The following is a 12,147-nucleotide window of genomic DNA, read 5'->3' as shown; positions in this document are numbered from 1 at the left end:
TCACAACCTCGCCCACTAAGAATCAGTCTCACAATAAGAAGAGGAAATCTGAAGGTCAGACTGGGAGGGTCTCCAGGGGATCCCTGCTCAAATGAGTGGAGTCTGACAGGAACAGCGCCACACTGCCATCCGTGTCCGAGTCTATGGAATTTCCTAAGGATGGGCTGGTGCTGATCGGAGGCCGGGCAGAGCGAAAGGAAGAGGCCGAGCACAGTGCCTCCCTCTGACCCTCCCGGATTTGCTGCTGCGGCGGTACGCTGGAGGATGTGCTCTGCGTTAGCATAGTCTTTTTTCGCCGCCGTGGGAGTCGCTGCGACTGTGGCCTTGAAGAATCCATCCTCCTAGCCGGGAGGACTTCCGGGAAGTTTCTATCTAGCCAATCCCAAGCACTGTCCGGGGTGTCAAAAAAGATAGCTCTCTGCTGATGCACCACCTTCAATTTGGCCGGGAAAAGCAGCGCAAAGGGCAGGCCTGCGGCTCGGACCCGTGCCTTGACTTCCACAAAGGAGAAGCGTTTTCGCTGGACTGCCTGTGTGTAGTCAGGAAAGATGAGGACGGTGGCGTTGTCTACACGGAGTGGACCTCTGTCTCAAGCCGCGTTTAGTAGGTGGTCGCGATCTCTATAATTGAGGATACGTGCTAGCATGGGACGGGGGTTGGCTCCCGGTGGTGGTCTTCTCGCAGGAACGCGATGCGCCCTTTCTACAGTAAAGTGGGGGGATAGACCAGTAGGGGCTACCACCATTCTCAGCCAGTTTTCAATGTGGGTCGTGGGGTTCGGGCCTTCCACGCCCTCCGGGTATCCCACTATCTGGAGATTGTTGCGGCGCGCGCGCCCTTCCGCATCGTCCGCATCGTCCGCCTGCGTTTGTAGGGCCTCGAGCTGCTGACGCATGAGGGACAATTGTTCGGTATGGGTCGTCACCTGAGATACCAAAGGCTCCACCGTCTGGTTTGTGTGTCGTACCTTATCTGCCAGCTTCTTGTGGTCATCCTTCAGGAGGTTCAGATCTACGGATATCACTCCCAGTTGGCCTTCCAACGCTGCCCGTGTGTCTCTGATCTCCTTGAGGATCATGTTCAATTTATCCGGGGGCGGGGCGGGAGGTCCCATGCTTGTTGATGGACCCGGGCGCTCCCCGCGCGGTCCGGGGAGTGAGATCTAGTGTTGTCACCAGACGGCTGTGCCGGCCCCCTGGGTTTAATCCTACCCATTTTGTCGCCTAGGCAAATGATAGGTTACCAGCTGGAAAGGCAGGGCGTCTACTCAGGGATTACCCCTACTGCAGCTATGCCCCCGATAGGCAGTGGGAGGAGCGATACCACAGACTCCGCTGCCTGGCTCCGCTGCCGCTCCTCGGATCGAGCATCAGACCCCACCAGGCAAGCGGGCTAACCAGCAGGCACAATGCTCCAGTGCATAGGAGAACAGAAGGAAATAGGTGCCCAGCAGAAGATTAGGCCATCTAGGACCCCAAAGTCGTACTGGTGTGAGGGGTTGATTATGGTTCCAAAGGCACTGCGCCTCCCCAGGCAGGGGTCCGGGCGCCCACCACAGTTGACCACCCCAGCAATCAACACTTCAATTCAGGTCCGAAGGAAGCTGACCACGCGAGGCCGACCATCACTGGCGCTGCCACCATGCGACTCCCTCCACCGCAGCTCAACTCAGGCACTCGGGACCGCTTATTACCCCAAGTGCCACCCACGAGCCACAGGTCTGCACCGGCCGCCTCCTTGTCAGCCAGTCGCCACCCGGCAGCTGGCTCACATCGTCAGGAACACCAGGGGGCACACAGCAAACTCACCCACCTGGGAGTGCTCAGCGAAGCCCGGGGGGGGGGGTCCCCCCCGGTGGTTCCCCCGACACAGCTGCACAGTAAAGGCAATCCCGGGCCACCCCTGGCTCACTCAGTGTTTCCGCTCCTTCGCCACCGAACTGTGGCGCGAAAAGGCCCCAGGGTCAGTACTCCGCCCGGGTCGCCGCTGCCCAGCAATCAGTCTGGATCGTCAGCCCGCTCGTGGGTCCGTCGTTGTAGGTGGACCGGGAGGGCCGTGTGCTGCGCCCCGGCCAGCCGAGGCCCTTTGGCGATCATGGGCAATGCCAATTACAAGGCCGGGCTCCAGGAAGTTTTCCTCTGGAATCCAATCTGTGGGCGCTTCTACGGACCTCCGCCGGGGTGGCCCGGAACCCTCGTCACTTGTTTTTGGGCTCCGTTTGCCTGGCTACAGCCCGAGGGGGTCGAGTGCAACCCGCTGCCGCACGTCGACGCACGTCAGCGGCGTCTATTGCACCACAGCGCGGCGGTCGCAGCTTCCCTTCGCTGCCTCTAGGCCTGCATAGGCGCAAAGTCGAGGATAGCTCCCCAGCCGGCCGCAGCGTCTCACGCTCTCACCGCACGCATTCTCAATCAGGTCTCCCGACTCTGGAGGCAGCGCCCGGGCTCTGGACACTGTCTCAGTCCCGCAGGATCTCGTGGCTCTCAGGATTTTAAAGCCCCCGGCCCGGAGCTCACCTTTCAGGTGTCCGCCATCTCCAGACGCTAGCCACGCCCCTGAGCGTCGGTCCTCATATATTCCAAAAGAAAGACACGTCTAGCACACTTCAGTGACGTGAAATCAGGCCCACCAGCAAGTCCATTCATAACAATTTATTGTTCTCTGCACAGCAAACAGCATCAGCAGAACGCGTTTCAAGTCCCAAACGAGTCTTAATCATATGCTTACCAGTGGGTGGTCGACAGATATTTAAATCATTATTAATCAACAGTGAGGAAGGACAACTGACAGTGTGATAGCTCGAGTTCTGAGAACGAGTTTGTAATAATTTGCATTAATGAAGACATTAAATGAAAAACAGTGAAAGATCACCATCTAGATGCACTGTTTAATCAGTTCCAATTCGATCTTTTTCGCATCCATATTCATCAAGTCGCTGTTCAATAGTTCACAGTTACATAGGCCTCATTGCCAATAATGCATTGTCGTTGTTCGTATATTTCATGTCCTTACCATATCACCCGTTTATTTTAAATAATATTACCTTCGGTTCATGCAATTAATTTGATACTTCTTTTCAGCCTTTTAATAACACACTTCCATGTATGTACATCATTATCATAGTCTCTGAGATTATGCCACTTTTTTTAGATCACTTCCAGTTCCTTCGTGGTAAAGGCATATGCATGGTAATTATTGTGTGGTAAAGGTACTGTGTGGTAATGATCGCGATGTAAAGGCTGGTTCCAGTTACAGGCACCAGGCCTAAGCAATTTCTATGACGTGAACTGCAAAACACTACACAAAAACTAGCATGTACCAAACAGATGCTCAAATATTGGGTTTAATTCAAAATCAAATATAGAAAGGTTTTCACGTTTTCAATTTTGCGTCTTTATTTATTATTTGTAGATACAATATTAATTTTAATATTATTTAATTTGGTATCACAGTTGCGGCACCCCAGGGGTCCTCGGCCCACAGGTTAAGAACCACGGGCTAGACTGTTTGTCAGTGTCCTCTTCCCACCTCAAATCAAATGAAGGGCAGGTTTTTAGCAACTGGGCTGGCAGCCCCACCAATGTGCTTTGTTCAGAGGTAGCACTGTAAGGAAGCATCTCTCTGGAACAAGATACCTCAACTCTTTTTTTTTTGGCGTGGTGTTTACCCATCTACAATAATTCCCTAAAAAGAAGGCTAAGAGGTAGCCAACTTGTTATTCACTGCCAGTTCTTCGGCATTTGCACTTCAGCCGCCAAATGAGTCTGCGCAACATCTTGCTGCCTATGTTAGAGACCAGGTTCCTGAGATGTATACTTCTAACCTGAAGTTCATCCATTTTCTACTGTATCTCCTTCTCAGGGTAACTATAGTAATATGGGTTATTAACTGAGGCTGATGCGAGTCCACCACAAGGTAGAAGACCACAAATTTGTCTGGGTAAGACACAATTTCAATCATTTAAACCTGGGTGTGACTCCCTGGTAGCTTTCGCAGAGAGGCTTAACTTAGAAAAAAATGCAAAGCACAGCAACTGAACAGTTAAAAATTCAAAACGCATCACAATAAAAATCCCGCAACCAATTTGGAAAAATAGCTGGATGTTTAATGAGCAAGATGACAGCAAAACAACAATAATCCAATAAGAGGAGCCAGAGATATACATTTATGAAGATGTAAAGAGCGCCAAGAAAAGGTAAAGTGCCAATCAGTAGTCACTGTTTGTGGCTGACTAGGACATCAGCACAACTTCAGTCAGACCGCGATGGATAGCGAGTTGGATACCTCCCTGTTGGACCAGGCCCTTTATGCAGGGTTATCCCCAAACGCTTTGTCTTGTTCCTCGTATTTGTTCTGACCTTTGTGTTGTCTGGGCACTTACCTGTGCTCTCTACTTTACACATGGAATGAGTGGTTTACACCGGTTTGGCATATTTAATTTACTAGTAAGTCCTTTGTAAAGTGGTATCCAATATACCCAGGGCCTGTAAATTAAATGCTGCTAGTGGGCCTGCAGCACTGCTTGTGCCACTCACAGAAGTAGCCTTTCAAACCTGTCCCAGGCCTGCCACTGCAGGGCCTGAGTGTGCAGTTCACTGCCACATTGACTTGGCATTTAAAATTACTTCCCAAGCCTTTCAAACGGGTCTCAAGCCTGCCACTGCAGGGCTTGTGTGTGCAGTTTACTGCGACATTGACTTTAAATTGTATTTAAAACTACTTCCCAAGCCTAAAACTCCCCTTCTACTACATATAGTTCACCCCTAAGGTAGGCCATAGGTATGGGCACGGTGCTGTACAAGTAAAAGGTAGGACATGTGCCTTTATTGTGTGGCATGTCATGGTAGTGACAAACATCCTATTTTGTTTCTCACTACTGTGAGGCCTACTCCTCTCATAAACTAGCAATGGAAATTCCCTTATATATGTTCAAGTGGTAATTCCTGATCTGAATGGAGTAGCCTTGCGATGCTTGGTATTTTTAGAATGATAATGATAAATCCTGCTTACTCGTGTAGGCGGATTTTACATGACTATTTTACAAATGCCACTTTTAGAACGTGGGCATTTCTCTGTGCTTATGGCGTTTTACGTCTCGCCTGACCCAGCACATGCGCTGGTCTGGCGAGACCTTTTGAGAGGGCTCCAAAAAGTGCTACCCGGCCAGCATAGAGCTACGAGGGCACGCACGCCGCGCTTGGCAGCAATTACTTTCACTTTCGCGGCCGCTTTGATGTTTGATCGCTATCACTTTTGGAAAGTATGTACAGAGTGTAGCTGTCAACCAGGCCCAGGCATGGATTAGGTTCAGGCTGCAAAGCACAACAAGCATTGGCATAGCCAATAGGTCTCGCTTTTGGGACCTTATAAGTATTTAGTTATGCAACTGCTGCATGGCTAAACACTTATAAGGTCCCAAAGGCGAGACCTATTGGCTATGCCAATGCTTGTTGTGCTTTGCAGCCTGAACCTAATCCATGCCTGGGCCTGGTTGACAGCTACACTCTGTGCATACTTTCCAGAAGCCACCACACAGGAAGGTTTGGGTGTGACTGGGCTACATCCTCATACTGATAGTCTTCCTGGGTTGGGAGAGTGGGATGCGGAGCGCACTTACATTTGTAAAGGCTATGTTCTGCCCTCACACAAAGGGCTGATTTACATCTGGAGCCATGACGGTTTCTTTTGAAGTCACCTCTTCAACAAAGACATTTTTGCAGTGTAAGTACAGGGGCTCTGACACCATGTTTGACACTGCGTGGGAATTGTAATCAGATGCTGCTGGCTCTACACACAATACCAGATAACTGCTATGCTGCCATGGGGAACCGCCATTTGGACTATTTGCTTTGTTGTGCTAACCTTCTGCCCACTAGGTTGCTGAAGGGACTGCCACTTTGCCAAGTAACTCTGTGTGTTGGTCTACCTGCCTACTGTCCCTGAGTGCTTGGCAGTGCTCTCCTTTCCCCCACCCTGTGTTTGTTTGAAAGCCTGGGGTTTATGTGGATCCAGAGAGATTCCCACCTCCACCCCTGTTGGCATCTTGCTCAAAACTAGCACGTGGTGAGCACTTCATCTTATCTATTAGTGTGTAGTGAGTGCTTCATCTTTCATTTACTAGCGTGTGGTGATCGCTTCATCTTTCCTCTACTAGCATGTAACAAGGAGTGCGATGCTCATTGCTTACTGCCACACCATTGTGCCAAAGGGGAGCTTGCCTGGTGGATTTTGCCAGCGAGAGCAGAGTGGAAGACGTCTGGTGACGCTGCAGGAGAGCGCACCGACAAGGGAGGAACCCGTTTGGCCACCCCAAGGCTAGGAAAGCCATCCTTGCCTCTTCCGTAGCAGTTGGTCTTATTTCCATCAACACAATGAATATCATCTTTGCAGGAGCATAATTGGAAAAACCTATAATGTATGTATGTATGTATGTGGTTTTCTCTCAATGTGGTTATAACATACCAAGATATTTTTATACATTCTGTGTGGAGTCTTTTGTGGTGTATTCGTTGTGTCACTGATTTGACTGTGCTCCATCAACGCTATCTTTGGTGTGTACCTTTTTTGCCCTGACTAGAGTGGTGGGTTCTGCCTGGCTTAGGTGCATACCCTAGCCAACCAGTAACCCAATTTCTAACACTCCACCCCACCCCACCCCCTCAAAGCGGTTTCATCACAGTCAAAGATATCATCTTCTGATTTAGTCTCTGAAATGGAAGTAGAAATCTTCCAGTGTGGCAAGGCTACAGACTGTTTTTGATAAAGTTTGCTCCAAGCCGGAAGCCATTGGGTGATGTCCTGCTCAAGCTATTGGTTTTGGTGGTAACAGCTCCAAGAGGGAGAAATATACATTTCGCCGGCCTCGAATTCCTCACATCGGGTAGATACTTTTGACACCTTCGCCCAGTTAAGATTTTTACCTTCGGACTGAAGTCTGTTTTATAGAGCTCAAAATCTTCCAGCAGGGCAAGCCAGGAGCTGTATCTGACAAAGTTCTCTCAAAACTGACCACTGTTGCTGCAAGAGTTCTCACAACAAAGATACTGCTTCTCATAAAGGCATAATACAAACTACTAGACACCGAAGAGCCAAGTTTATAGAGCTTTTCTGATTTGAAGGAGAAAGGAGATTGTCCACCGATACACAGCTTATAAGTCTGACAGTACAATGGATAGGTTTAGACGAAGAATTCTACACCCTCAACACTCATGCCTACCCCCTTTGAAACAGATCTTCTCTCCCTTCTAGGTAGGGGGGAGAGGACATCTGTAGTGGCAATGCTAAGGCTCCAGAGGTTCTGCGAACCATGTTTTTATCACCATGTTGGGGCTATCTCGATCACCTTTGTTCACTACTTCCTGATCTTCCTGACCACTTCAGCCAGGACCAAACAGGGCAGTAGAAAATCCTGGACCACCAACATACCCTGCCAAGAGCCGTCCGGTCGGAAGCGCCTGAAGTCATAAAAATTTAATTTTCATAACAGCAAATATTCAAGTATCAGCACAGGAGTGATTCTCCCTCAACAGAAGAGCGGAGGAGGAACATTGTGTTCAATGGCCTAGAATCAGTCTCACTGCTTCACTCACTACCAAGGTAGAAACCTCAACCACTGTTCTCCTGATTAATTGCTATAATATTGTCAGTGACTAGCTCTGCACTGAGGGGACTTAATCAGAGTGTGGCCAGTGAATAGCTGAAGTATTTTAGCAAACAAAGTACTTTGAGTTTGATGGAATGGGTAGAATATCAGAATATCATATAGAGAAACTGTGCCAGATATATACTTTGTGTCTTAAAGATTGTTTACAAATATATTGCCCCATTGGGTGGAATCTTTCCATTAACAACTTTTCTTGGGGAAAGAGAGAAAGGTGTCCGGTAATCCTTTGCAAAGGGCCTTCCACTGCATGGCAATACATGTCACTGCATTTTTAGTAACATTAGAACCGCTTGAGCTAGAAACAAATTTCTTTTTTGGTTAAAATCTGAAGATTATGCAGCAAATGATGGATTATGTGGAAAATGCGGCAGATTCATAATTATGCAAAAAACACCACAGCCGCACAATCGCATAATTCAAGTGGCCCTGACTATAGCTTTCCATTGTGTGAGTGTGGGCCATGTTCACTGATGTATATTGCAGAGTGGGGGCCGATAGCTAACGAGTATACAAGAGGATTTCTCTTGAAGCAATTGTTTTTAGAGAGATTTTCTGATGCAGATTCCTGGGGTTTATTTGGCTACCCTTTAAGTGTGAATATGAAATATGTGTAAATGTGAAGTTAAGTATGGAATACTAAATAAATCACATTAATAATTTCTTTTACCAATGTGTGTGGCTATGTGAAGTCAAATTCTAAGATTATAGAGAAGGTTCTTCCCCATTACAGTTGGCTCACCTCGATGTTATGCCTCGCAGTAAAAGTCAAAAAATGGTGCAGACCTGTGCAAGGCACAACATCACGCGATGCTCCAAAGAAGAAACATGATATGGAGAAGAGAGTATCAGGGCAAAGCATGAAAAAGGGATTAACTAATTATTTTACATTTTCTGAAGAAATCTTCAATATCTAGACTCTCTACCAAGATACTGAAGTGCCATCAACATTTTATCATCTGCATTCAGTGTAGGGCTTGAAATTGGATTTAGGTAGAGATATGGCACAGAGAAACAATGAAAAAAGTAACTAAATGGCAGATGTCACATGGAGCAGTGAGGTCTATAATGCTCTGCAGGAAATGTCCTGCCTCTAATCTGACATCTGGGGATTTTTTTAAGATGAGAAATCTGTGGGGGGAAATTATTTAACAGACATGAATACACAAGAAATACTTTTTTCAGCAAAACCATGCCCAATGTCCATGTATGTGTGGAAGGAGCTAATAAACAAGCATTAGTAATATCTAATAGCACCCAGCTATGTCTAGGGTACAGCCCCATCTTCCTTCACTTTAGGATATCATGCCAATTGTTTAACATTATCCTTGATACTGGAGTCTGAACTTCACATTTGTATGAAATGGATACAACCTCAAGTTTATTTTTTATTTTTAAAACATTCACATTTTAGGAAGTCCTATTTTCTCACATGCGATTTAGCAAGCACATAAATGCAAACTCAGAAAACGAGTGGTGAAGCAGTCCCGGCACGAGACACAGCTCCGACCAGCATGCAAGATATTCCTTTTTCCACTGATCGGTTGACAGTGGTTTGTGTATGGATAATAGATGTACTCAATCCTCGTTTAACATACTTTAAGATGTGAAACCACTCGAGATTTCCACCGGATGACAGATTAATTCAGTCCTCACTGGGCAAATTCCAGACAGCTTCACCACTCGTTTTCCGAGTTTGCATTTATGTGCTTGCTAAATCACATGCGAGCCAGGATGATGTTTCCTTAAACAATTACTACACACGTCTCTGATTGTGGGATATCATGCCACAGTCTACTGGTGTCTTTTCTGTATATTTTCCGTCCCGATGATGACCCTTCTCTAAATAATTGTGTATTTTGGGTTGAAAAGTCGACAACTACTACAGTGCACTGTTTTCAAATTGACTTAGGATTTCACTACTCTCAATGGGAGTGTTGGTTTTACAATGTTCTCATCAGTCACATGCATATTTCTGCATTTAGTATAGCACTTGCGCACAATCCATTCACTTTGACTGTACCACCACTCCAATAGAATCACCTTGTTCTAAGATTTTTTTTCTCTGAAATCAAGAAATTGAGTTCTTGTTGAATACAAGACTTTTCAATTGTGGATTAAAGAATACATTTGTTATCGCATCATAAACTTTATTAGTGAGATATTTTGTAACTATTGCCGTGGAACTCAAGGTCGACACTCCCCCCACAGGGGTCACGAGTCTTTATTGATTGTGAATAAGGGTGAGCAGAATGTATTCTTCTGTGTTCGCCGGTCATGAATTCTCAGATAGAACCACTATTTACACAATCCAAATCCACAACTGCTGACACAGTTAGACTCACACAAACATAGCAACAACCACTGCTAGGCCCCAATGCCCCATATATTCCTGAAACTCATACTGCCAAGAAGGGTTGTGTAGGGGTTGTTTAGCCCCAGCCAATGAGAACGGCCTATCACCATAGTCCAAATTTGATGGGCTCAAACACAAAGCTTGTGCTATCTGTCTGACTTAACATTTCAACAGCAGCACATAATTCAAGTGCTTTCTGCACTTGAATTATGTTGGGATGCCTGTTCAATCACCTACAGTAAGGCACTCAGCAGTGCAATGTTACTCTCTGAATCTTTCCCGACCTCAGATGGTCCTGGAGGGTATAGGAAGCCCTTGAATTTCTGAATGGCTCTACTGAATGCCCAAAACTCAGGAACTAATTCGGATTGGTTGAAAGGAGTCATACTGGTTGTTACACAGCTAGGTATTTCATCTAATTGTTTCTCCCATCCCTACCAGATATACTCTGCTACATGATAACCTACAACAGGGGAGAGCCATCAAACTTCAATTCTGCAACACTATTTAAGAGGTAAAAACCTACCTGAAGCATCATCTTCTGAACAATCCACGATGGCTTTTGACACATTCCGAGTAAGAGGTGAACAAGCAGATCTTTTATTAGATGACATTGATTGTTCATTTCCTGATGCATCCTCCTTAGTGTCCTCTGAACACTCACTTGAAAGGAGAGGGTCTTGACTCAAATTTTCTGACTTTTTGTTAGTTTTAGCAGCGCTCATTGGTGATGCAGGTTTTTTCACAGTTGATTTAACTTGGAAACTGGAGCTGCCAGAACCAGTTTTTGGTCTTGCTCCTACGTTTTTGCCTTCTGAAAGTTTGGTCCCTTTGACAGTTGTTACATTTCTCCCTAGGCTTGGAGTCAATAGCTTTTCAGACTCTTGCTTGGGCAGTGAAGCTTCGGTCTTACTGTTTAAGTTTTCTGTTTTGGGTTTCATAACAGTTTTAGATTTTGTACTTGCAGTTTTTTCAAGGGATTTGGGATCTTTTGTAGCTCTTGACATTGCTTTTTTACTATCATTACCCTTTACAGTTTCAGGTTTTGACACTTTGCCGCCAGAAGCATTTCTATTTGTTGTTGCAGTATGCCCAGATGCCCCAAGAACATCCGATTTCATCTTTTCAACAGATGACCGGTTGCAGCTTGTCCCCTTGCTTTCCACTTTGTTGCCACTGTGCTTTAGATCACTTGCCTTAGTGCATTTGATCAACTGCAAAAAAAGAGAATGTCATAAGCAATGTAATGTAATGTTAAGGCAAACATTCATTTTTCTTAATGAAATATTGTTGACAAAAACTAGTTGTTTTTCATTCTAACTATCCATTCAAGTTTGATACCTGTCATCCTGCTGCACCCCTGCACAGACCTGTATCCTGCTTCCATCCACAAACACACACCTGCCAGCTACACCCCTCCCAGCAATCTATAAATCTGATGTCCTACAAGCTGCCACTCTTCCAAACAAACTCATAAAGGCACCATTGCTCCCACATACACATGGAATTCTGCAGTACCAACACTCCTCCAAACATATTCCATATCAGCATTCTTTACTTCTTGCAAATATTTAAGCACCCTCTGGCCCTTTTGGAATACTGCGTGTTCAGAATACACAGCAACTCATTTTAATATATCAGTAGCCCTTTGTCTTTCCTTCACCAATCCATAGCTCCTATACATATGTATTTTTGATGAACTGCACTTCCATCTCTGTTATATCTTTGGCTTATTTTTTTGAATCCATAAATATAAATAAATTGTTAACACTGAATGAAAGTTTTGAATGCTAAAGAGGCCGACAACCCTCGAGTATGTTATGAAAAAAAGCTCTGAATGAAAGAAGCCATGTGACAATCTGTATCTTTAGGTGTCCACAAGCCTTTGCACTTTTCTGTCAAAAATGATATGTGGAAATTTCTAACCATTATCATAGCATAAAAGATTAGGTCTTGCGCAGGGTCCCTCCCATCAACCAGCAAAACCGTAGATAGAAACTGACTTGCTTTCTAGTGCCTCTTCTCATGAAAACCAAAGATAATGAGGTTACATCATAGAGGTTTACATTGTGGGACCAATAGTTTGCCAAAGCAGGAACAAAGTACAGATCACCCAGAATGCAACACCGTT

At 45.8% G+C, this 12,147-nt stretch overlaps 1 protein-coding gene across 2 annotated transcripts in view; it reads right to left on the bottom strand.

Annotated features, from left to right (window-relative positions):
• BTBD8 (BTB domain containing 8) overlaps positions 1-12,147 on the bottom strand; it is a 430,373-nt gene that overhangs the window by 104,551 nt on the left and 313,675 nt on the right. For both annotated transcript variants that reach the window (XM_085602178.1, XM_085602180.1), the window contains one exon: positions 10,543-11,230. In XM_085602178.1, coding sequence (XP_085458304.1) covers positions 10,543-11,230 — 688 coding nt within the window. The remainder of the gene's footprint in view (positions 1-10,542; positions 11,231-12,147) is intronic.

The sequence above is a fragment of the Triturus cristatus genome, chromosome 4_2 (assembly GCF_964204655.1).
Source record: "Triturus cristatus chromosome 4_2, aTriCri1.1, whole genome shotgun sequence".
In the NCBI taxonomy this organism is placed as follows: Eukaryota; Metazoa; Chordata; class Amphibia; order Caudata; family Salamandridae; genus Triturus; species Triturus cristatus.
This window is presented reverse-complemented; position numbering and strand designations above follow the sequence as displayed.